The sequence below is a fragment of the Chlamydotis macqueenii genome, chromosome 6 (genome assembly GCF_036417535.1).
Source record: "Chlamydotis macqueenii isolate bChlMac1 chromosome 6, bChlMac1.mat, whole genome shotgun sequence".
NCBI lineage: Eukaryota > Metazoa > Chordata > Aves > Otidiformes > Otididae > Chlamydotis > Chlamydotis macqueenii.
In genome coordinates this window covers 23,719,482-23,746,293 of record NC_141561.1, presented here as the reverse complement: position 1 = coordinate 23,746,293, position 26,812 = coordinate 23,719,482, and the positions used below count along the sequence as shown (strand labels likewise).

Below are 26,812 nucleotides of genomic sequence, written 5' to 3'. Positions count from 1 at the left end.
GATCTGTTTGACTGGGGGTCGTGTGAGTGTACAATTGAATACGTGAGGTTGAATTCCAGAGCTGAGGTCGGTGTGGTGATGTGCAAGTCAGACTGCAAGATCAGTTGTGTGATCTCTGATTTGTTTAAAATAAAACTGCTGCATGCACAGCTGAAAAGTCACCAAGTCTTAGTAATTGTCTCTGGCATTGCCAATTTAGGACCTGGATATCTGCTAATTTAGTTTTGCTTTGTTGAGGGGCTTTCCACGTGTCTTGGTTAACAAGAAGCAAAATGTGCACAACCATGGGATTTAGAAAGGGGAAATAACACTTTTTTTTTTCTCACTTCCCCACCTCCTCCTCTCCAGAAAAAAAAAAAAAAAAAAAGTTACATCAAGTACAGAAAAGATAAATTTCTCTGTGTGGGCCACATAATAAATTATGCTTTTTGGCACAGATAAAAGGCTCAGAAGGGATCCAATGATTTTATCCTTTCCTACGGAATCTTATTGTTGTAAACTTGGAGTTCACTAAAACTATTGTGAGACTGGCAGATCAATTAATGAATAGTGAAAATCTCAAATCCTAATTAAATACCAGTATTACTTCCAGGATTGGTTTCTCTCCTCTCCGGGAACATCTGATTTGAACAGCTTGTTTAAGAGGAAAAGCTATTGATCCCTTCAGTAACACTTTAGAATCATTAAGAGGAAAAACTTTAATCTCCTTCAGCTCTTTGAAATTGCTTTGGTTAACACCATCTCTCTGCGATCCTGAAGAGCTAATGCTGGTCTTGAAAGATATTTCCAACGTCAGTCTATGCTGCCTCTTGTGTCCTGCTGCCGTTACCTGCCTGCTTGCAGAGTTAGTGGTGGTAAGCGCAGTAAAGTGGGAAGTGCACTTGCTTGCTCCGTTTGGAAGATTTTATTATTATTCTCTTTCAAAAGTCTTCCTGGTGGATTAAAACACACCTCTCTTGGAGATTTGTCCTGACAAATGAGGCTGGGAGAGTTGGGGCTGTTCAGCCTGGAGAAGAGAAGGCTCCAGTGAGACCTTATTGTGGCCTTCCAGTATCTCAAGGGGGCCTGCAGGAAAGATGGGGAGAAACTCTTCAGCAGGGCGTGTTGTGATAGGATGAGGGGTAATGGTTCTAAAATAGGAAGCAGATTCAGATAGGATATAAGGAAAAAAAATTTTACAATGAGGGAGGTGAAGCACTGGAACAGGCTGCCCAGAGAGGTGGTGGATGCCCCATCCCTAGAAACATTCAAGGCCAGGTTGGATGGAGCTCTGAGCAACCTGACCTGGTAGGAGATGACCTTGCTCCTTGCAGGGGAGTTGGACTAGATGAGCTTTAAAGGTCTCTTCCAGCCCAAACCATTCTATGATTCTGAATTGTTGAACTGCAAATTAATTATCCAGTGCTTCTGCTATCTCAATACTTTGAGACTTGGACTTAGAAGCACCTTCATGTCATTAAAGTTCATTCTACAAAGGCACTTGATAAGTAGATTGCATATGTCTATACAGCAGGACATTCTCAGAACACTTCCAAAATTCACTTCTTATTCATATACTCCATTTTCTAACTCTCACATAAAATTCAACTTCAAATCTGATGCAGTTTGCTTTACCATGGTACATACACTTTTGTTCATATAAAGCACACTCTTAATCTTTAAAATACCTTAAATGTTTCATGTGCTATAAAGCTTGGACATTCTTTCAAAGAATCCTAAGTATCCTGGAAGATGCAACTCTGACAAGTTGCATGGGATAACTAATACCCTAATTAAAAACATTATTGTTGACTGGCTTCAGTAACATGCACATTGGCTTCTCTAAGAATGCAGAAATCACTTTGAGAGCTCTGGTATTAGAAAATCAAATAATTGCACTAAGAGTGTGCAGGTTCTGTATAGCATTTCAGAATCGCAGGTTTGGGTTGCTTAGGAGAAAATTTATTTCTTTGGCAATTCTTCAAAGCTATCCAATGGATCCAGAGGTGGATCCAATGGCTCTAGAAGTCTCAACCGATTGCATGAAGAACCACTGCCAGTTCTGTGGCGTAGCTTATGGCTTCAAGTACGAGATCATCTGCTCAGGGTTAAAGATATTTTGAAAGTAAGGATGAGAAGTATCTTGCAGATTTTTTTTTTTTTTTGATGGCTAGCTTGCCCTCAGTTTTTAGTGTTTCTAGATGAAATTATACTCATAACAGTTTATTCCTAAAACTATTTTGCCAATGGCTTGACTTCTGTTTTTTTAACTTGCAATTACCAATTTTTTTTTTTTTCAAATATACAAGCACTAATTCAACTAATGCCTTAATAAGTATTTCTAAGCATGGTATAAAAAGGAAATATGATGAAAGTTAAATAGAAGCTATAAGCTGCATTTTACAGCCAGCATAAACACACTTGGGTGTTTTATAGCCATCAGTATTATCTCCTTTGACACTTGAGGCTTGTCCCTAGGAGACAGAAAGCAGAAACTTCCTGGAATTTCTTTAATTAGCCTGTTCATTTCACTTAATAAAACAAGCAATCAAAACCATATTGTGTTTCATATGCAAGACACTTAAAAATGTAACTTAGACTATGTAGCTCTTCAACCTGAGCAAAAGTGTAAGCAATTTTGAAATTTCCTAATATTTTATTAATAACTGATCTTGCATTAGAAGTATGTGCTGCTGGGATATGTTAGTGAGTCTGCACACCAGCAACAAGAAAGCTCATAAAAACTCTGGTGTTAAAGTATATTCAGACCAGCTGCAAATAAAAACAGCCTCTTGCAGTTATAAATAGTTCAGTCACTTGCCTATTTTGATATAGCTTACTTTAAACATCACCTGGAACCTGTTGTGAGAGGAAAGCTCTGAGCATCAGCATAAACCCCAAAACACTGAGCAACTGCAATCCACAGTGAGTGTGAGGGTGACCAGCACTTTGGTTGTGCGCTCGCACCCTCAGGAAGCTCACACCCTAACGGAAGGTAAGGCTCACTTAGTTTTGGTCAAATCTAGCAATTTATGTAATAGTGATTACAAAATAAATTTGGGTAGCTCCAGATTTCCCCTTTCTCTATAGCACACTTCACTTTCTAATCCTTTTCCAGCCTCCATCCTTGGAGATGCAGGAGACAGGAAGACCAGTCCTCTCTCAACACAACAGTAGTGCTGAAAGTACCGGTAAATTTCTATTTGAAAGTACTGGAGGAGTTCGTCAATGTTTGTTTAAATAAATGAAGGTAAAAGCTTGGAAAAAAATACAAATGAGGTAGTTCTTGACATGAAAGGGTAGGATACCTGTCAGAGAACCTGAAAGTGGCCACCTAGTTCAGTGGAAAAGAAGGTGTACTTCAGATGTACCTGGCCCAGCATTTTCCATTCTCTGGCCTACTTACACCAGCAGTGTTAGAGCAGAGATGTCAGAGTAGAGCAAAAGTGGATATTCTTGGAAAGTGCTGCTGGATTTATCTGTTGCATAGGGAAAGCTGGCTAAGAAGAGTAATTCAGGTGCAGGTTTTCTTTTTAATGGAAATTACATGAAAGATCAAGATTTTTGCCAAGATACACAGATAGCATCTACTACATCCTATCCATAGTACCTCTTCATGATGTAATTCTCATCACATTCATGCGCAACTCATGGAAATCCAATTAAGCGAGAAGCATAATGTAAAAGTCCTTAAGGAGTATTTTGGAAAGGACTTTGCCCAGGAAGTATAGCACAGAGTGAGGTTTTTCCTTTGATGCAGTTTCATTTAAAAAATGGCATAATGTCTCATAACATCAGCCGAAAGACAGCAAATTGTTTAGCCGTTAAGCAAACAGCTTTAGTTTAGTTTCAAAATTAAGATTATGCTCCTGTGCTGCTTCGCCTTAGATCTTGTGGCACTCACTTCTAGTGTAACCAGAAAAAAAATCTAGCTCTAAAGGTTGCCATTGTCATCTATGTCTGTTAAACGTTTTTTCACAACTCAGAGAGCCAAAAGCAGGTACGTTAAGCCCATTTTTCATTTCATTGATGCACATCACCTACTGTGTATTATACTGCTGTAAGCTGTTACAGGATATAGCGCAATTTCTATTGATCAGGATAGGATGCCAAATGTGAGTTTATAATATAGTAGTTGTGATTTAAAGCAGAAGGTATGGTGGACGTGTTACACATATCTCACATTCTTTGGCAATGATCATGAAATTCAACACGTGAGTTCCTCCTAGTAACTGTTACTTTGCAAGTCTGTACTCTGCAGATAAAAGAAAAGAAAATATTAATTACCACCAAAACCTATAGACTAGCATAGACCCTAGTAAAACCCTGGTTATGTCTGGTTTGGAAAGGTTCCTCCTAGCTGCTGTACTTGATGCAGGGATTCTGTCTCCCTCTATGCCTGTACAGTGCTGGGTAACATTGTGTTTGAGTGACTTTGCCATTAATAATGGCAAAAACAGCATCCAAAAGATAAGCTCAAATGCCAGTTCTCTCATCGATGGGAGAAAGATTATCCAAAATGCACTGACAATTCTGGGTTTGGTGGTAGGCTTGACGTTCTGTTCAAATATCCGTCATCTACAGAAACATTAATTTTAACTAGCAAGCTTGGTAGTCAGTCTTCAAACTTTTTATTGATGACTAATCTAATTTATCTTACTGAACAAGGGGTAGAAAATTGCCTTGCCATTTTCCAAGGTGTAAATGTTCTGTTGCAAACAGCGTAAACTCTGAATCTGCTCCGTAGGGCAGCCCTTAGCTGTCCCCCCACCTGCCCCACAAACTCCCAGCAACTACACATTAGAAGCTAAATTAAATTCTGCACATGACAAGACTTCTATAGTGCTGTTTTCCTGCTGTCAAGGGGGTCTGTTCCCCTGTTCATCAGGTAGCATCTCACCGTGTCTTCACTTCTACTGTTTCCCATTAACACAGGACAGCTTTAATTTATGGGTTTTTTTTTCTTCACACAACATTATATTTACTAGCTGGGAATATTTATTTACAGTTGTGTATAAATCTTTAAAAATGTCAGCGATTAATTTTAAAATCTCATTTATCACTATATGATTAGTGAATTAGTTAAGGTTTGAAGAATAAGCATCAGGTAATTAGAAGCAATTTTGTACCAGACCCTCAGACAAGGTGATCAAAGAAAGGCTGCTGTGGAAAATGGGCCGCTGCTCCCACAGTGCTCAGCACCCAGAGGGGGCAAAAGTAGAGGGGGCAAAATAAAAAAAAAATAAACAGTGGAAACCAGCCCCAAATCCCAGTGATGAGATTTTACATGAAGAGTGAATCAGTAATAACTGGCTGCAGTATTTAAAGAGCCTTGAGGCTTGGGAGACAAGGCAAGAAACTAACTGAGGGACAACGAGCAGGCCAGAAAATATCAAGTTGCATTATCTATCTATCTTCTGGAGACTTTATACTTGAAGTAGACCTAGTAGGTAGCAAGTATAATAATGCCTTCTTTACAGAACGTGATTCTAACAAATCAGTTTTGAAAAGGAGGACTTTTAACGGGCTAAAGAGCCAGGGAAACCAAGCTCATCCTCGTTGCCATTTAAATCAACAGCAGACCACCTCAGCCACGCAAAATGGAGTCCTCTTTTGTGCTCTCCCTTGCAAAGGAGCAAACGTACAAGCTGGGGTCTCTCCAAAGGAACAATTTGTCTGGTCAAACAAGGCCAGGCTGGGGCTTTGTGCCAGCTGCTCTGGAGCATCTGCGTTTCCTCCCCTCGCCCCTGCGCGGTAAGCTCTGGCTCTCTTCTAACAAAATTCCCAAAGTTGTAGTTAAATCATTGTTATTGCTGGTGCGCTAAGATGTGCTGGCTTGATAAGGCATTATGTAATTTTAAGATAATGTTGTTGTTAAACAGAAATCGCCATGAGGATTTCAGGTCCCTTCAAAAAGCAGGATGTGGGGGAAGGGATCTTTGCCCCAAGTGGACTTGGGGCTTTTTCTCTGATTTGCACCTTTGATTTCTTCCTGCTGTGTCAAGGCTATCAGCCTTTATAAAAGCCAGAGAAGCCATCAGGTAAGATGGTACATACTGTTCAGAGCCACTCTCCTTGCCACCCCCACACCTTTCCTGTGCCAACACTTGGGAAGGCAGGTCGAGAGCTCTGGGTGTGAGCCTGCCCGTGAAGTCCTTCCCAAAGCTGCTGCTGTTCTCTGCAGGCTGCTGGAGCCCAGGGCCAAAACATCCTCCCCAACCAAGCAAATAATCTAATCAGAAATAATGATTGAGCTCAACTGTTTCAAAAACTCAGATCAGCTGCAGAACTCTTCCTGGCACAGTAAAATACAACTCTATTAACGGTGAAAACAGCCAACACATTCCCTAGGTTTTAGCCATGACTGCATTGATAGCAAAGGCGTTATTAGACCATTGAAATGACTGACCAAATCGCTCAGACTGATCTTAACAATTCTAGTATTGATAATGCCTATTATGAAAAAATAGCGTTACTTTCTCTGGACAGGAAAACATTTCTAAGGTAAACAAGCAGTTGAGTAGATAGCAATAAAGATTTTTGGAGTACTGGAAGAGTAAAAGCTGGCTATTTAATTGAAGGAAGTTGGGAGTGCAAGCTTGGGATTTAATTACAGGAAATGTAAGAGAAAAAAAAATCTGTATGAAGATCCAACCTATTTCCAGAAGGCAAAGCAAAACACTCAGTGCACACAAAGGTCAAATCATGTAGGCAGAATGGCAAAGATTTTTTTTGTGTTGCTTTTTTCCAAACCGTTTTTCATCTATTTTTAACCTTCTTTAAGCCCCGTTATTAAAATATTATTTCTCAGTAGTCCAGCTGCTCAATAAACTTTTGCACTTTACACATGCAAAATGAAAGTGTTTTGTGAAATCAGGTCCATCGTGCTAGAATTCATTTGGGAAGGAATAAAATGAAGGAAATGATCACTCTGGGATAAAATGTTTGTTTTTCTAACTTTTGCACACTAAGCAAAATATAGCAACATAATCTGTTTTGAAATATTTGACAGACATCACAAAACCCCATGCTTTTCTTGTTTTATTAAACAAGATTTAAAGATATTGAAAACTTTCCCACACAATCTTTCCCTTTTGTTCTCTACAAAAAGAATAGGTAGAATTTGGAGTATGAAAACCCATATGCACCTAACTACATGAAACACCCATTTTTCACTCAGGCCTTTATGTTTTAGCTGCCTTGTTGAAAGAAAATGTATTTTATGTTCTTGCTGACTCTGACCCGTATTTACACAACTGGAGCCACTGATTGCAGTGGCTGTAGATGCAGCCTATGTACATGCTCTTCCTCCTTCAGACTGTTCTCTGGCAAAAACCTCGTCCTGAACGCGTGCCTCTTCCTGCACACCCGCTGTGGTAGCCACTGCAGGGCCCCAAGCGAAGGTGGGACAGGCCGTGCAATGCTCATAATGGCACCTGCACAATCTGCTTGCCTTGGCTCACGTCTCCAAAGCCTCTGCTGAAGGCTGTGGATTTGCACAGCTGTAGTGGATTAAATTTGTGTTGATTGTGCTCAGGCTGGACTTGAATTCTCGGCACATACAGTTTGCATCTGAGAGGTGAAGTAATACTTTTAGGTGAGAAACTATGGTATCAGCAAACAAGGTGGGTCTCATTGTCCTGCGTATGCTGGGGTAGATCTGCTGAGTACAAACCAACCAACCTCTGTTTTAAGCACCTGTTCCAGGTTAAGAGTGCAAACAGTATAAATGAGTTACACCAGGCACACTGCTGTCTTTTCAATTAAATGCTTTTAGCTCGGACATTTACGGTCCTGGATAGTGAAAAATGACAGCAGCTGGGCTGGCTGAAATTTCTCACACCAAAACGCTTTGGTCTTTGCGCTTGCTGGCATTTAAGTGGAAATTTTCATCTCGCTTTAAAAAAAGTCCTGTTCCTCACAAGACCGTCGGTTCTTCTCCGGTACCAGGTAGGCGCAGCCCTGTCGAGGCTGAAGAGGCAGAGGCCGACCCTGCTGGGCCGCTCCCCGGGGGGCAGCCCGGTCCCGGAGGCTGGCTCACAGAGAGTCTCCTCGGCGGAGAGAACTCGTTCGGGACGGCTGCCCGAGGGACGGGACGAGCCGGGCGCTGCCGGCTGCTGGGGCCTAGGGCCCCCGTCCTCTCCCGCCGCCGGGGTAGCCAGGGCGGCCGCCCCGCACTAGGGGACGACGCTTCTCTTTGTGCCCCGGCGGGCGGCGGGCTGGCCGCGTTGCCATGGGAACCGTCCCGCTGGCTGCGGCGGGAGGAAGGCGGGTCGTGTGGCGGCGCAAGATGGCTCCCCGAGGCGGCGGGCCGCAGCGTGAGCGCGGGCTGGGGGCGGGAGGGGCGGGAGCGGGGAGCTCCCCGCAGCTGCCGCGCGTCCCCGGCCGTTCCCCCCCCGCCTCCTCCCCGGGGCCCTGCCCTCCCCTCCCCACCCCTCCGCGGCGGGCTGCGGCCGCCCCGCTCCGCCCCGCGGCAGCAAGTGGCAGCGGCCGCCGGTGCCGCGGGGCTCCCTGACAGCCCCGCGCCCAACTTGTGTTGCAGGCGCGCCCCGCCGCTGATGCGAGAGCTGCCGCGCCAATGCCAGCCCCGCGCCGCCCGGCCAGCCCCCGCCGCCCCCCGGGCCCGCCCCGCCGCCGCTGCGATGGCTCTGACCTTGTTCGGTGAGTAACCGCCGCCTCAGCCCGGCGGGCGCGGGGCTGCCGGCCCCCATTGTCTGCCGCGCGGCAGCGCTTGGGCGTGGGCGCCGGCCCGGAGGGCTGCCGCAGGCCGGGGCCCACCGCACCGCCCCGCGCCCCGGGCTGGCTGGGGAGAATAACCGGGCAGCCCCCGGTGTCGGGCGCGGCGTGGGCTCGGGCTGCCAGCCGGCTGCGGGGCGCGATGGGCAAATAAAAGTTACGGTGCCTCAGCAAGCCTCCCCCCCAACCCGGGCCGCCTGAGCAGCCGCCCGGCGAAGCCGTGGGCTGGCTAATGAGGGACCCCCCCCGCGCCCCCGGGAGCCTCGGGGTGCGGGGCTTAATTGCCCGTAAGGATGAGATGCGGGTCTGTCATTGTGTTTAATAGCACAGGTTCATGAGAGGACGGTTTCAGGAGGCTGGGAGCGGTGCTGTGGTTGGCTTCGCAGCGGAGACAGCGTAGTGGGAACCAGCATGTGGAAACTGTAGTTTAACTGTTGAACATGTGGGTTTTCTTAAGATTATTAAGCTTCCCTATGCTTAATATGCTTAATTTTACAATAGGGAAAAAAAAACCCCACCCTACAAACTACCTCTAGCAACATTAGGTAAATGCAACAATGCAAATGAAAACAGACATGACCGTGACCAACATCAGTACAGAATTAACAGGATAATCGGGATACTCTTTCTCGGAAGAAGCTCATGCGCCAGGAGTGATTTCTAGTGAATAGGTTTAAGTGATGACATGATGTCTATTTGTAGTGTTTAGACTGTAGGTTTTTACTTTCTGTGTAAACAAATGACTTGCTTTCATTAATCTCATGATTCTCAGGCTGGTACAATTTCCTAAAAGAATAAAAATGGTTTCATGGGTTTTCTTAAAATTTGACACCTGTTGTCTTATCGTGGCATGTTAAGCCCCATCTAAAAGTAAGTTTAGCACGTGTTGCAAAACAGTTCTGCGTAGATAAAAATCTATGTGCTATTGGATTTAGCTACAGTGCTGTCACTTGTATTTGTATTTCCTGCCTGAGTTTTTCAGGATGCGAAAGGTGGTAAATCATAGTTCACAGTGGAGTAAACTGCCTCTGTCAGTACAGACCTCATCTTGTTATTGAGTTCACATGAGCCTCCGGACTTCTGGAGGAGTCTGTGCAGGTACGGGGGCCCTGCACGCTGTCAGTTGCAGGGTGGACATTAAGCTCTTTAACTTATAAGCACAAGTGAACAAAAAGAATCCTCAAATGGCAGATTGGCTTTTGTAAAATAGCCTACTGTGCATATTACATGGCATCATTGTAACTTCAGCTTGTTAAGAAAAGGTGTAGTTGTTACACGGGCACTGCAGGTAAATATTGTAGTTGTCCCTAACCAAAAATCAAATTTTTAGGCTATTGAAAATATGCAGGTTTTCCATGGTGAGTAGTTAATGTGTCATTACTATCTTTGGCTGCAAAAATTAAGACTATTTTATTTTTAGCTTGTAAATAAAGTGACATTCCTAAGTCAGGTACCTGTTTTTTTAAGCTTATGTGATTCTTTTTTTAATTCATCTGTATATTTACTACTTAAGGGCATTTTTCTATTGATATAAATTTGCATTACAAGGTAAAGTGAATTACATGTTTTTGTGTGCTATCATGTCTGTTGTTAGAATAAATGACATTGATACATGTAAAAGGTAATGAGCAAAGAGAAGACAGAGTGAGGTACCTCGCTGTGTTTAGGTCTTAAGCAATATCTCGGCAAGGGTAAAACTTCAAGATTTCACCATTTTAAGAAAACACAAGGTGACAGTAAAACAATGTAACAAATAAGGCTAATGTGTGTCAACAAATGAATGTGATGCCTTCTGTAAATGTAAAAGCTTTAGAGTATCTCTTAAACTATGAATGCAGGAGCGTGAGTGGGAGTTGTGTAAATGCAGACAATGTGCAATATGTTTGCAGATGAGGTTGTGATTAACTTACGGTTGAGTTACCGCATCTTACTCTGTTGCTATGTGTCCTCTGAGCTGAGGTAACCTGCCACACTTTGGCTCTTGGCGTGTAACAAAGACAGACACGATATGCTTGCTTTCAACTTCAAGAACAGCGTTCAGCCTTTATCTTGAATTCTGGCTGCCTGTGGATAGTCACATTTCCAGTTACTGCACCACAGCTGACCCAGAGTAGCTCATTAAAAATGTAACTCATGAAGGAGTGTTTTTTAAATTTGTTTCAAAACAAACTAAAACCTACCAAAACAACATCAGCAAATCTGGGGAAAGGTGTAATAACTGTGCCTGAATTAATGTATCTCTTTGGAGGGGTTAAGTGGCTCTAATTGTACTATTTTAAATTCACACCTATCTTATATCAGTAAAACTGTCCTAGCAAACAGGTCCTGAGGGAGGTGTTTGCTTTGGTTCTGCTCATTCACATAAATTCTAGGGTCAATATTGCTGCAGCTTTTCTTTTTTTTTTTTTTTTTTTTTTTTCCTAACCCATAATGGTATATCTCACTGAACCAAATTTGGGCTGCTTCTAATAGGATGTGCTACAAAGCATGTAAAACTTGAGGAAAAAATGCCATGTCAGCTTGAGGGAGAAGATCCACCGAGTTTGCCGGGTCCCTTTCAATTAATGTGTATATGTGTGTGAGCACAGCAAGAGAGAGGAGAGAGATGGGGAATGCCCTGAGATGCTTTCTCCATGCTCTTGATACTGTTTTATGGCTATTTCGGTGCATAGTCCAAAGACCATACTAAAAAAGGGACAGGACTAAAGAGCAGGGTGACGTTGTGGATTCCAGATTAAAACAGACATGGAGTTATCAGGCAGCTGAAAGGTCAAGTATGCCTTTTTTTTTCTGCTTGGCAGAATGGTTGGGAGTTTCCCGTTCCTGTTGGAGGCTGTCCTCAGAGCAACACTACATAGCTGCTGGAGCACTGGCTCCAGTTTACACCTTTGAGGTGGCATATTGAGACTCTTTGGAAAGTTGATGGGAGAAAAGAGCTTCTGGTGTATCAGCAGTGTTTTTCTGCTACAGAAAATGGCTGTTACCTTTGGGCTACATATGTCTCCTGACTTTTTATTCCTTTTCATTTACAGTTTATTGACCAGATTATGATGCAGCATTAAAGCACAAAGGACAAAAATGTTAAGACTCTTCATTTTCTCAGTCTTAGTTATTTTAAAATTCTTTTTTTCCTCTAGTCATGTTCTCCCAGTCATGACCTTTCAGGGTATCTGGTGCTAACTGTTGGCTGTATGAAAGGTGGTAGTGAGCTGCCCGTGTTCCCACAGTGCAGTGGTACAGCTGATGAGTCCATGTGTGGTGTGGGTTCTGAGGGAGAGGAGGTTGACTGCTCCACAGAGGTGGAGAGGAAGAGCAGCCCCTGTTGGAAGGAATCAGAGATGGGAGAGCATGGAAGTAGTTGGCTGGAAACATACCTCTGTTACCTATCAGCCACGCTGGTTACTTCAGGCGAAAGAGTCATCCCAACAGGGTTCATAGTTACACAAAGTTATGGTGGCAGAAATGGCCTGTTGTGACCATAGGTGGCCACCCATATGTGACATGGCTTTTTGTGATACCAGTAGAAATAGGGTTTCACCAGTACCTTGAGTTTGTGTTCTAGTGGCCAAGCACTTAGAGTGCAGGTTTAATCTAACAGAGGAAAGTAGATCCTCTATTAGCGTCAGCAAAAGACTGGAAGCCAGTCAATATATCTGAGAAATTAAGGGGAAAAAAAGAAAAAGAAAAAAAAAAAAAGCTCCCTGATCCTGTTGTTTGTCGCAAATAATAGTTGTGATGAATTTGATATCTGTATTTGTGAATTGCCTACCAAGAGCTGGTGAGGATTTAAAAAATGTCTTTGTCCACAAAACAGTGAAACAGTGCAGGCTTTCCCACTGAGTGTATATAAGTGTCTGGAACTTGAGCAGATGTCCAGTTCTAGTGCTGTTTTTCATCCTACAGCATATTCACGTTCCCTTACAAAAGGCTGTGGTGACTGGAGGTGTAGCCTGTCTTTTCCCTCTGATTATTTCTTTGTGCCTTCTGCAGCAGCTGGAGTGGCATAGGTGTCTTTCTCTGCCATTTCAGCACAACGTCCAAGTGGCTTCATGCCCGGCCTTCACGGAGCTGGGCTGAAGCCACTTGTCTGGTTGAGCAGGAAGCAGCTACAGGTTACCCACCAGTCCTGCTCTGCTGAATCCCTGTGAGGGGTAGCAGCTTCATAGAGACAGGAAGAGCAATCAGCTAACGTTTCTATGGCTAGACTTGCTAGACCCCATCCGTTAATACCCTAAGCTGTGAGATCTCCAGTGACACAGCTGAGGTGTGTGCTGTCATTCCACTTGGATGACTCAAGTATAGGAAAGATAACAAACAATGCAGAGAAAAAAAAGAGGGGAACTGTTAAATTATCCCATTGCTATCACTGCTTACTTGTTTCTCTGGATGTACTGAGAAGTCTTTCAAGAAAGTCAGCATTGTACTTTGAAAGAAAAATATTTTATTTTATGTTATAGTGCTTATGTGTTGTCCTTATGTTTTATGAATTCCCTTTCTGTTCATTTGCTCATCGACTCTCTTGTGTGAACAAAGGAAGACATTTCCAAATGGCCAGGAGAAATCTTCATGGACATATTTGTCATTAGTTATTCATGCTCTTGCCTTCTTGCTCAGAACCTGCGAATGGATGAAGTCACCCTTCTGAATATTGGTGGTTAAGAAATAAGAAGTGGAGCAATTCTCTTTTAATCTTTGAAGTGCTTGCACTCTGATGAGTGGCTGCAGATGAATGAGGTTAGAGACAGAGCGGCAGTCAGCATGACAGATAGGGTTATTTAAGGAGATGATGAACAAGAGCAGTTTTTAGAGAAATTTATAGGGAAAATATCAGATGAAAAGAAACAAACACTATACCACTACAGGCGGGAAGGGCACGGACAAAGAAAGCAATTATACTTCCATTTCAGGTGTCCATACATTCTTGAAAGAGCACACAAATATTAATTTGCCTACTTAACAGAATTCCTTTCCACAGCTGCGATCTCTGGTGGTGTAGTGCACAGAAGTAATTTTCTATGAATCTATTTACTACTAAAGGTATGAAGCAAACCTTTTGAAATAAATTCTTCCATATCTGAAATGCAGATTAACAAATGACTTTTAAGTTCTATGCATCTGTGCTTACTGTTCTCCATGCAAACTGTACTTACTGTCTCATGGCTGCCTCAGACGGCAGGGTATGCTTATGTTGGTACAGGCACATATTTTCTAATGTGACAGTCTTAAAGAGAGAAATAATTTCATTGTTCTCTAAATAAATGTTTTGCTTGCTTAGGGAAGGCTTTTATATTCTAGAGTGCTTGGTTAGCTTAGTCACAGGTATGTAGAAAGTAAATGTTCCTCTAAAAATGGCTCACAACAGGTAATGCCTGTGGATTTTCTGCAGGATGGGAAATACTCAAAAATTAGTCTACTTATTCTTGTCTTATAAGAACAGGAGGTAAAGACATCGCCTATAATTCAAGTTGTTCTCCTCTGTATTTTTGTACGTGGCCCTGAACTAAAACTTGTGGCTAGCTGTGATGGTAAAAGTTCACTGGCAGAGTCCCTGAACTAAAGAGTTGGTTTGTGCCAGGAAAGTCTCTTTTGAATCTGTCCCTTAATTGAAGTAGGTAAAGGAAGTTTGTTCATGGAATTGAGGCATTTATAGTAGGGCTTTTCTTGCTAGAGAGAACATAAATGTGGAGTGCTATAGGAATGGTACCCATGACTGATGCTTCTAGGCCAAAAGAAAAAAAAAAAAGTGTAAAGAACTTCATTGCTCATCTTATGCTTTTGAAGGGATGTTCAAAGTGAACACATACCCCACATTGCACTGCCTATGCTAGATCTGTCTCACCAGTAGAGCAGTGAATTTAGCATGATCTTTTTAACCCGGTTACAGCAGATGCTCTTGAAGTGTTTAGCCCTTGTGTAAAATACTTGGGCTTTGTTCAGTACTGACTGACACAGGCTAATTTTAAAGGAGATTTAAGCAAGTCAAGATCTAGTCTCAATAGGAACTTCAAATAGTTTAATTAGACAAAAAAAAAGTTACAGACATTAGTACAATGTTTGGGTTTTTTTATAAGGTTTAAAAATGAAAGTGATTAAAAGTGTTAAAAATGGAAACCATGTTAGAGATAAACTCGATCATCTGACTCCCATTTGTGTATCTGGGAGGAAAAGTGTCTGAGTGCTGAGAATCATAAGGTTATTTTCTCCTAGGTGCTGTGCTAACCTTACCTAATTTGTAGAACCTAATGAAGCAAATAAGGAGAGCAACCTTGAAAAGGTTTTGCTGGCAATGCAATCTCAAGAAAAATCAAAAGGGAAACCTGTGCAGGAACTGGGAAAAGAAGATTGATCTATTAACTAGTAAATTGGTATCAACTGATCAAAATATCAGAGAAATGACACTAACACTTTTAAAGGAGGATGACAAAATTTCAGTCATGGCTTCTCAAGTTAGCACTTAGAAGTGTGCTTTATGCAGTGGCTGGTATGAAATTGTGTTTTCTATTAACTGTGAATATTGTATGAGAATCTCGAGAAATTAGAGGTCTGAGAATTGTTGCTGAAGCTGAAAAGGGCAGGTCCAATTGTGTGCCCAAATAATGAGTTAAGGTGAGGTTTTGGAACTTTCCGCAAAGAGATTCTCTTGCGATATCATCAGCTCAGGCCACCATTGAACAATGGCATTCCTTTCCTTCGTGGCTTTGAGTGACTCTCTAGGAAGTGGATACAGACTGCGTAGCACAGAATCTCATCCGATAGTGTTGAAGTGAAACACACTCTGTGTCTGAGGATTGAGGAAGAGTTCCCAGGCCTTGCTGCTGCACACTTCATGTCAGCCAAGGGCTGACATTTCAGGTGTAAATCTAGGGTTTCTTCTATTTGTTTTGGATTCAGATGATCCTTTCTGCTTTGTTGGGTTTGGGGACTTTATTCTCTTACTCCAAGATTTCTTAACTGTTTTTTTTTAGATATACTAAAAGATTTCCATGTGATAGAAAGCATGTCTCAGTGTCAAGAAAAGAATGTGTTTGTCCAATGGCCCTTCCATAGTTATGACTGAAATAGTACTTTAATTAGTAAACTCAAGGCATAAACCTAATACAACCCTTTTGGAAGATTATGTTGGTTTTTCCACATTAATCAGTATCCTTCAAGGGTGACTTCTCTGTGCAGTCTAACAGTCAACTGTGTGTTGTTAGATGGTTCTTTTTCCTTTTTCTGGACTTGGGGCTTAGCATCTGCATCTCCGGCTGTTTAGGTGCTCCACCTTGTGGACAAAGATCCTACAGTTCTGCATAAGCATGTCTTCAGATGAAACAAAACCAAACAGACCCAAGACCTGGCCCAGGGCAGTTTTGTAGTTATTAGCAAAATATGCGATGCTTCTTGCGCTCTCGTAAAATCATAAACTGGCTTGGTTGTCATTTCAGTGGAGTGGATTGTATCTGCCTTGTACATCTTCATAAATGATGACAGAAAATTGAAATCCCTTTAGCTTTTGCTTTTTTGAGTCCGTCTTGAAATAAAGAAAAGTGTAATTTAAAGTCACTGAGATATTTGGTCTTCTAAAGTGTATAACAATACTGCTAGGACTTTGTAATTGCATGACATCTGGGCCTCAAGCACCCTCGCTGGCCAGACTCAAGAAGACACAGGGAATAGTTGCTGCAGTTCTCCATGCTGTTCCCGAGGGTTTAGCTGTACGGAGGTGTGGTGGGTCAGTGTTCTGGTTCTAATCAGGGGGAGGAGAGCTGATCACACCCAGCTGGGAAGCCAGGAGCATTCGCTGTGCCTGCAACGGCCTCTGTGAATGTGAAAGAGCAAATTGACATCTGATGTTTCCAACACTCAAACTATTTCTTCATCCTCTGTCTGAATGAAAAAGGTGACATTTCTGAAGTGATTTTGTAATTACTGGAAAATGTGGTCATAAAATCCTGTTTATTCTTGTAGAGACTCTTGATTTCCCTGATATATTTTGATACATTTTTTCCCAAATGTATTTTTGTGACTTTGTGAGCGATTCAGTGATAAACATCATGGGGACACTGTCAGGGCTGGTTAGCTCTTGGTTAAAATTTTGTTTCATGCTGATAGGATGTGATAATATGGTCTGTTTTTTCACGTGACCAAATCCTAGTTCCCTGGGAGAATGCATTAGGCAAACTGCATCCTATGGTTGTGGACCACTGTTGAAGTTGCAAGCTAGACCTTGCTGCTCGTAGTGAACAGGTAACTGTGCTTTTGGTCTTGGTCATCTCTGTGAGGAAACCCACTGTCACATCGATCTCTTGTGCACATGGCAGGATCTGGCTCAGCTGAATACATCACGTGGCTGGGGATGGATGTTCCTGGTGCTGATGGGAGGTGGGGGTTCCCTCTCTGCTGCACTTCTCCTCCCCATCTCTGTCTCCTTCCTGCTCCCTTTGTTGCAAGAGTAGCTGCTTATAGGTAGCCTTGCTGTTTAAGAAGCTGAAATAAAAACTGAATGTCCTGGGGCAGCTTGCTTGTGGGAAATTCCTACTCCAGAAGTAAAGGTAAAATGATATTTCCTAAATACTGGAATTGTTTTGCGGCCCACTGTATGGTGGTGTGCTATGGTGGCCAGCAGAGCCACAACTGCAACCACTTAAATTATATAGCAAGTAAAGCAGAGCATGATGTAGCAAAGACTTTAAGTACTGCTGCAGCAATGGAAGAAGAGGTATGGAATTACTCCTTGTGCAGAGTAAATGGGGGGATTTTGACAAATGGAGTAATAGTACAGTTCTGAGAAGCAAACCCAGTGTTCTAGTGCAGTACCTGACAATTCCTTGCTCTTGCACTGGCAGGGTACAAGTCAGTCTTCTCAACGCTGAGTTAGTATCTGATACGTATACAATCCAGAGCAGACTATAAAAGTTGCTGATAATTATTTGTTAGGGCCAGTCTTCCATACTTTTTCATCTGTGCTTTATGGTTTCCATATGAATCTGGACACAATGCTTCAGTGCAATCTTGGATCATTTTTCATTTTAAAAAAACAAACAACACACACACAAAAACCCCCAAACAGGATGTAGTGCTTCCTCACCTCTGCCTCACTGGCTGAACGCGCACACATGGGTATATCCTTCCAATAAAGGAAGCATGATTTTGACACAGCTATTAATTTTACTGATTTCCTCTTTGGATTTTTCAGTGTATTTGTAAATGAGACTTGAAAATGTTGACAAAATCTTCACGGGTTTAACAGAAGCAGAGAAGTATTTCAAAATAAAATAGTAATTCTTCTTCCTGGTGAGAGAACATTCAGAAGCTTTGTGTTGTGTATTCTTTCAATGCCAAATTTTACATGGTAAAGAAATTGTCAGGTATTTTTTTAATTGAGAAGTAATATCTGTAGTATAACAAGGTAAATATTTGCAAGTATGTAAAGGAAAATAACAGGAAAATTACCAACGCAAAAAAAAAAAAAAAAAACAAGAGAAGGAGAGGAAACTTACCACAGCCTTTCCAATTTTTGGGGAGCTCCTGGCTGCACAGTGTATCTGCCCGCTTCTATGTGGTGTCACAGCCCCCTCCCAGCACCTTTGCCTGCCCCTCCTCGGTGGCAGAGCAGCAAGCTCATCAGTAACTTGGTGGAGCACCTCTTATTCGTTAGCTTTTATTGAAGCTGTACTGTATAAGAAGATACTTTCCTCAATCCACCTCTGATTGCATCGTATCAAAGCAAGATGATTGTTTTCTCCTAACTTGCTCTTCTGCAAGGTTCAGGATTTGCAGGAGGTGAAATGTAGCCCCAGTGTCACTGCCACCCTGAAGCATGGTGAGCCCCAGGGCGGGACCGAGTATGCTGCTCTTCTGGGATAGTAACTCAAGGGGATGCCTCCAAGCAACCTCTGAAATAAGACAGTTGCAGAGTACTCTGTCTGAGGGAGAGCTCACATGGGCTAACTCAGCTGCTAAGCTGGTTGGCATTTTTTTCCACCTTGTAGAAAGGTCTGTGAGAGGCAGGAAGAGCTTTTATCTGCTGCTTAAATGCTTTGTTGATGGGGTAGCCCTGCTGTTAGTCATGAATCTTAAATGTAAAAACTCTGCCTTTTTTGGAAGGCATCTCCCATTGCTGTGCAAGAGCAACAGTGGAAGACACACAGGCAGGGCTTCCTGTGTCTCAGAGCTGTATTAGCATTTGCCCTTATTTCTGCATGGAAATCCTGTGTATGACAGTCTCTGTCAGTTGCCTCCTGGCAGTTCCCATCTAGCCATGTAGGTAGGCCAGAACCATTTTTAAACTATAAACTGGATTTTTGATTTGTCACATCCTATAGCTCTCCTTGTGTCTGTCTGTACATATTTTCCTGTGCTGCAAGTTGCCACAATGGAGTTCTTTTTATAACGTCTAAGTGGAGCTGAAGACACCCAAACTCTCTTACCCAGAGAGGCAATGCTGGCTGGGGGATTATTGGGTTGGCAAGACTTGGGAATAGAAATACTGATATTCGGTCTGTAGGTTGATCTCATCTACGTGGCCTCTGCTTCTCTCGCCAGCTGTTCCTATACTCTGTTTAGATGTTTCATTCTGTAGGATGTCTGCTTTTCACTGGTGCATATTCCCATGGGATCTCAGTTCCAGTAAGGATGCATCAGTATCCCAGAAATGCAGCTAATAATTGTTTAAAACCTCCTGCCATGATAAAGTGAGGTAATAAACCAAGTTTCCATTATTTGCAGACCAATTTGTCTGTCTTCTAATTAGTGGAAAAAAAGGAGAAAGAACTTCAAAACAGAGGCAAGAAAACCATCTGAATTAATTTCCTGGAGGGTGAAAAAAAATGTATGGACTTACTCAGAAAAGGATTTGGTAGTTATCTCTAAGCATTGATCATATGGTGCTTTCTGGCCAGCTCTCCCATTCCCACTGGGTGGTGACAAACCTTTGTGTTCAGCATTCCTTCCAGCAGCCTATTCCCAGCCCTCCTGTTCTGCTTTCATCCTCCCAAATGCAAAGGGAACTGAGGAGAAATGAGGGGCCCATGCAGAAAACCTCTCAATATTTGCAGAGCTGGTGAACCACCTTCAAGAGGATTGTTTGTCTGTTGCTCCAGCCCCACGATGTGCTGGATGGTGCAGGAGTGGACCCAGAGCACAGCTTCTCCATGGACTGGACCTCACACCTGCTGTCTCCTTTCTCTGGTTCCCGCCTAGTACAGCAGATGAACCTGCTGAGGAGGAAACGAATTATGAAGAAGATGGATTTATAATGCTATAAATAGGGAGAGGCTGGTGGGTTAATATCTGTTGCTGTAGTTCTTTGACTGCAGTTATAATAGTGAGCCGTGGAATTGATGAAAAGGAATGTGAAGTTTTCAGCTTTTCTACCTGGAGCATCCTACTTTGTACCACTGGAGGCCTCTTGGATGTTTTAGATGAGAACAGGAAGAGGTAAGGAATGACATTTGGAGCTTTCAGATTGGGGAAAAGCTCACAGCAACTAGAGAATTACTTTTGGAGTAAAAACTTAATTCCAATTCAAGAAAAGGCGTCCCACCACATTGTGTCTATTTCCCTTTCTCTGACCCTGCCAATAATGTTTTTTAGGAGTTTCCTTCATGACACTATAAAAACCGATCACGGTTCCAGGCAAGGGTACTTTACTTGGTAGTCTGTCCTCCTCATTCCAACCATGAGTGTTGATGTGTTGCATCTGTTCTGGAAATAAGGACATAAATACAAGCCATATTTTTGCATGAGCAATGGTGTGTGTTATTGGTGACTGGTTTAGAAAATGAAAAATCTGTTTGTAATAAGAATTGTGATAGGTTTGTAATAACTCCAGTGGTCTAAGAATTTAAATGCGCCGAGTTTGGGGAAGCAGAGGCAACAGCATCTATTAGACCATCTGACACAGTTAGAGAGAGACGTGCTTTGGAACATGCGAGTTCGTCTTGAGGCCAGTTACAACAGCAGTCAGAAATCAGATCTGCTCTTCGTTTTCTCTGGGTGACTCTGATTTTTGCCTGGGCTGCTAATGGGTGGTTTGGTTTTGTTTTGTTCCCCCCAGCCCCCCAGAGGCTAATGAATGCACAGCAGCTATCTTGGTTTAAAATGCAAGGGAAGACAAGTTCTCAGCAGATTTTTACTAATGGATAGGGAGGCAAGGTTGGTGGTGAGCTCTTTTGTTGTGGTTCAGCTTTTGGTAAAACCACAACACTCTATTTAATTAGAGCGGGAAAGTGAATGTATGTTCATTATCTCTGTGGTTTATGTGGAAAAAAAGATTCAAAGCAACCAAGTGAACGGTGATAAAACATGTCTCCCCATTCAGCAAATTGGGGCACTATGCAGTGGATGAAGGGGTTGTATTTTAAAAGTCCTGAAAGCTCGTCCTTTATTTAGGGTCTCTTCTGTTCAACCTTGACCGGGCAGACTTCTTATTCAGGGGAGGGGATTAATTTACAGCTAGAAGACACTTTTATACCATATCATATTGTTCTTTTTCATTATTAGGATGACTGCTCAGAATACTTGTGTAATCAAGCTTCAATCAATATTCCCTGTTGGATATGTTAGAGAAATCAAGACAAAAACGTATTTTTGTGAATGCCTCAAGGCTGTGGCTTTAACAGTTGTCACTGGCTTGAAGTTATGGTAAAACTGATGTGCCTTTGTTGGTATTATTAATGCTTGGAAGAAGTAAAACAAGTGATGGGAAATCAGTTCGGTCTCTGTGCAGGCAGACTTAAAATAGGAGACAAAGAAGAATTTGTGGAAACAAAAAATATAAAAGGAAATGTCAAAGGGTAAATGTTTTCGCCTACATTATCCCTTGCCATGGTTGGAATGAGAGGAGTGTTAAGAGTAATAGCATTGACAGATATTTCTTCTGGCTTCCAAGCAAGCTTCACTGACTGTGATCAAAACAGTGTCTCCGATGAAAACCAGTCTGGATTTTAACCAGGGAAGTTTGATTATAGTGTTCAAGCTTGTGTTACCTGGTGTTACTCCAAATTGCTCAAAGACTTTACTGATACAGAAGATTCTTATAAAATCAAATCTATCAAATTTACAAGATGCAATTAATCCAATAAAGGTGTTTTTCTGTCAGTTTTGAACTTACAAAATTAGTTTGCAAAAGACCTTTCAAATAACCCTTTGGGAGGATGGGAAACTGCCTCAATCATTCATCCAGCACTTCAGGGCTGCAGCCGGCCACAGTCAGTTCTGCCACAATGAGTTGTTTTAAAAAAAATATCGACAAGCTGTTTTTCTTTGAAATAGATAAATTAGAGAGGTATATTTGATTTTGACAACATTTTCAGTTGGACGTTGTTTGCTATCTTGAAACCACACGTTTCAGGATACCTGGGAGTCTGCAGAGCTATCCTTAACTCTGATAGCAACAGAATAAGAGGGTTGCAGACAGCTGGTGGCCTGACTCTGTTGCTGTACCTCGAGCTAACCCGCAGAGCTGTGTCCGGTAGCAGTTCCCGTTGTGTCTGTCTTTTCTCGGGAAGCAAAGATGGTATTCCCAGAAATGCTGAAAATTGGTTGCAGCCTGTTGTCTGGAGGCCGAGATACCCCGCTGGAAACGGAAAGCACCCTTACATTGTCTTTGTTAAATGCCCACAAGGTGGCACTTGTCATCTTTTTACCTCTCCGAAGTCTAAATTTGTATACTTGAAGCAGCACTAAGAAATCATTTTAGAGATCTTGAAACTTTTCTAAACAGTAAACTAACTGTGCTTTCATCGGAGCAGTATTTCCCACCCCTCCATTATGCTACAGTCAAGAGAAAGAAGGTAACAGCTATGTTTTGCTTGTTATCACTGCACATGTGAAAATTCCTGCTTAAGAGTAAAAATTCTCTTTTGTTTGTTTGTTATAAAGGATTTGAAAATTTTTTATTTGTCATCATTTGTGTAGTCAGATGCCACTATCTATCTTGCAAAGAGGAGGAAAAATGAGTACTTGCTTTGGTTACATGAAAATCTAGAAACAGATCATTTGCAACCTGGTCTAATCACTTAGAAAATTAGGTCATTTAACAGCAGCAGTGACTGTGATAGGCAAAATACTACTCATTAAAATTTTCCCATCATTCATAAAGAGACTGTAACAGTAGACCTGCTAATAAAAGGCATTGAACTTCAGCTGTTTTCGGTGGGTCTCTCATTCAACTCCATTGGAAGCATTCCCACAGAATTTACTGTTGCCAGATCAAATGTTTGTAGAAACCAGGATGGTAGTGTGATCTTTTTTTCTCTCTCCTCCTCAAGACTGATGCAATTATTCAGAGCATGCCCTTCTTTAAGCCCCTTCACTTTTGCGGAGAGTGCTTCCTTGTCTCCCACTTGCTCGCATCAGAGAAATGGAAGTAGTCCTTGCAGCTTTCTGAGGTATCGTTCACGCTAGCCTTCTTTGAATCACTTTTACTCCAATGATAATTAGAAACCCAATTGTACTTTTTTTGGAGTGGTATAAGCAAAACCAATTGAGGACAAAAGAGCAGAGAAATAGAAGTGTTGTCCTGTTAAAAAATTCCTGGGGTATGGTGTGTGTGATGTAGTGCCGCACTGCAGCCGAACGGGTGCTTTGGTTGTCGGTGCCTGTTTTCCCTGGTTCATATCTTTGTATCTTTCCCTCAGATTACATTGTACTCTCCAGATTGGAATGCCTTTGGAAAATGTGAAGAAAATATATTCAGCTGCTTTTGTTTTCTTGCTTAAGTAACTCAAATGCAGTTTAATTTTTAAAAATTAAAGCTGCCTAGGTGCGTGGGTTTTAAGAATATTAAGGAGTGTTGCAATCTGTGCCGAAGGTCGAGGCAATGCAGTAAAACATTGCGTAAGGAGAGCTGTCACTGGTAACTGTGCCTTCTGCCCACAGGCTTGGGCATGTCCCTGTAGATGGATGGTTTTAGTGATGCTGTGACTTAATTTGGATGCCAGCTTCTCCAGGGCTGGCCTGGAAACATTTGGGTGTCTTTCAGCAGGCTACCTGTAACTCCTGCCTGCAAGCTGCCATTCCCTGGCAGGAGGTGACCTGTGTAAGCTGGCGATAGCTCCTCTTTTCAACCTAGAGGCTATTTGTCTCCCTGATCAAACTAGGCTTTAGTTTAGCTCTAAACAGCTGCCCCACACCGGCTCCCCACTGGAGTGGGCTGAGTCGGCAGCACAGTGGGCTCAGGTGGGAGCATTAGCTGTCCACATGCAGCCGGGATGCCTGCCAAGCTCTTACATCTGCCTGCATGTTAAAGGGGACACCTATCTGGTGTCATTTCTCCACCTGGAGAAGATGGTTGCTTACTTGGGAGCCTTAGTGCCGGAGTGCCTTACAGCAGGCATTGACGTCTGCCTTCCTGAGGAAATAATGTCTTTGTTTTTAGGGACTAACAGACCAATGTTACTTTTGTGTTAACATTATTTATTCAGTCACTTTTAAACCCCAACATTTTTTCTACCAAACCAATATAGTAGTTTCTAGTTAAGAGAAAGGGAATATACCAAAAAAAGTTGGCTGAGATGTCTTAAATAGTATGGTATAAGCCCATGCAAGGTGTTTTGGTCAGAAATAGTTTGTTACCCCTGTGCAAGGGGACAAAGACAGGACAAGACTGAGGTAGAGCATAATTTCTCTTTTTATATTAATGTGGAGGACTCACATGCTGAAGAAGTGTTTGTTCCTAGGAAAATGCTTCATGCGTGCAAGGCAGGAAAGACTGACCACAGTTTTATCTCTTGGTTACCGCGCAGTGGCTGAAATGAGCTCTGCAGCCTTTGGTGGCAGCGTGTGTGGTATCCTGTTTGCTAGGGAGGGGTGGGTTGGTTTCTGCAGGACCTTGTGCAATGGGCAGGTAGCCATGCGTGATGCTTCTTGTTCTTTGCATCAAGACTCTGCCTCTGCTCACTGCCCCATTACAGACTGTTGTTTAACTTACTGGTTGCTGATAGAAGAGATATAGCAGAGGGGTGGAGAGAAGCTTTGGAGAAAAAAAGTGGATCTCAAGGTCTCACCTAAGAGTGACAAAGGGCCTTTGGTGTATGCTTTTCCTTCTTCAATACATATACAATAGATAGGACTATTTTGGCCATTCTCTGTACCCTCTGTCCTGCTGCCCTCTCTCTGGGAGCTGCCTGCCATCACCGTCACCTGCCCCTCCTGCTGCCAGGAGTGCAGGGACTTTTGCAAAATGCTTCCAGCACTGCTGGGTGCTGCCAGAGCCAGCAATCAGCTTCTCTCATTTACCCTGAAACCATAGTATTGTAGCCCATCTGTTTTACTGCCACTGCCTAGGGCGGCGGCTGTATTCATCCTTTAATTACCTTAATGCTGTTTGAGTTTTGTTTTGGTTGGAGTGCATGAAAGCCCTAACCACTGGGGCCTGCTTGGCTGCTGCTTAAAATGTTTTGTGATGGCTGGAGCTTAGTTTCTGAAATGCTGTTGGCACTCTGAAAAACAGAGATGAAATGACATTTTCTAGTCAACTGCACTGTTTTTGTGGCTTGAGAATCTCACCAGCAAATAAATTATGGCTTTATTTCTGTAAGTTGAGTGATTTTATGTGCATCCTTTGGGCACAGAGAAGGTGCTGACAAGCAAGATTTTGAGGCCGAGGAGGAATTTTCTAGAAGTTGAGTTTTGGGCACAAAAAGGAGTCTGTTGTATGGGACAGCAAATGGCCACATCTGCTGGTCGTGCATCTCTTCGGGAGTTAAATTTTGACACGTGCTGCTGCCAGATGAAGCAAGATTAGCATCTTAAAACACATGTTAACACTTACTGGTTAGTGCCTAGGCCATAGCTCACAGAAGAATGTTTTATACTTTCTTGCATCTTTTCATATTTATGACTTACACCATTACTTGGTCATAGATTTGTTCAGAAAACACAAAATTGGATTTTCTTCTCCTGGTCATATTGATGTTGGGACCACATGGCTAAGACCTGGCCTCTTCCATAAGGTTCACCACCTGAGACCTCACCTGTCTTCAACAGGAATATCACCAAATAAAATAAAAGTTTGGGGCAAGAGCTGCCATGTCAGCAGACAGCTGATTATTTCCTCCTGGACAGCATTAAACTAATCTCTAGCATGATGTTACAAATCACCATGGTGCAGGGAATGACATACAGTAAAAGAAAAATAAAACTGAATTCTCTACAGGAACCCTCACAGTAAGTCCTAAATGGCTTTATGGGGTTACCATGCGTAGTTAAGCTGCTGCTGCTCTACCCTAGAGCTGACTGATCTTCACTGGGGAGAGAGAAAGAACCATTTCCAGCAGAGGTAAACATTTTTATTCCTTCTATAAAAGGAATACACAGAGACAAGCAGTCTAAACAGTTTGAGGCAATAGTAACAGTTTTCATATCTGCAGTTAAAATGTACGCTCTGGAAGTACTACAGTTGTCCAGATTTATAGAAGGGATAAAGTGAAAATGGGTAAGCAAGAAGGAAAATAATGAAGGGAAATGCTACGTTGTCATGTCACAATTAGTCACATTTGTGTTTATGGAAAAATCTGAGATGCTCTCCTAGTGTTTGTGTCTGTAGATGAACTTTTCCTAAATGGCTTCTATTGGCAGAAGCCCTTTTCTGTGCAAGCGTATATTTCTGATGATCACTTGCACACTTTTACTTTTATTAATTTGTATGCTTAAAGGAGGGCATGCTGTGCCCCACTGTGACGTTTCTGCCTGGAAAGGGGCTGTTGCCAGAACCTGCCTGCTGTGCTGTTCTGGGCTTTTCTGCCTCTGTTTTCTCTGTGTTCAGGCAAACTTCAAGCAGGCCTTGAGTAGAGATGAGATGGCTTGAGAATGAGATGCTGGGTAGCTGAGTCCTAGCAGGAGAGCATTGGGGAGCAAATCAAAGCGTTGCTTAAGGATGAGGGAAGAGGTCTTGTGTGCAGATGAAGGCTGGGGGAAGGCAAAGTCCTGGAAAAGAGAGAAGGAGAATGTGTTTGGGAGGAAAGAAGATGATGGCACGAAAGTGCTGAGAATTGTTTAAGAAACAGTTAGTGATCACTCCTGCCCATGTCCACTGGTGGGGGGGAGAGAAAGAGAGAGAGAGGGGGAGGGAGAGAGAGAGATGGGCTGGCAAACTCTTGCCCTTGGAGCA

At 42.6% G+C, this 26,812-nt stretch overlaps 1 protein-coding gene across 1 annotated transcript in view; it reads left to right on the top strand.

Annotated features, from left to right (window-relative positions):
• The first annotated feature begins 8,463 nt into the window (after window positions 1-8,463).
• The window catches only part of CHN1 (chimerin 1), a 98,923-nt gene continuing 80,574 nt past the window's right edge, over window positions 8,464-26,812 (top strand). Inside the window, exon 1 of the mRNA XM_086751418.1 lies at window positions 8,464-8,640. Coding sequence (XP_086607544.1) covers window positions 8,538-8,640 — 103 coding nt within the window. The 5' untranslated portion in view covers window positions 8,464-8,537. The remainder of the gene's footprint in view (window positions 8,641-26,812) is intronic.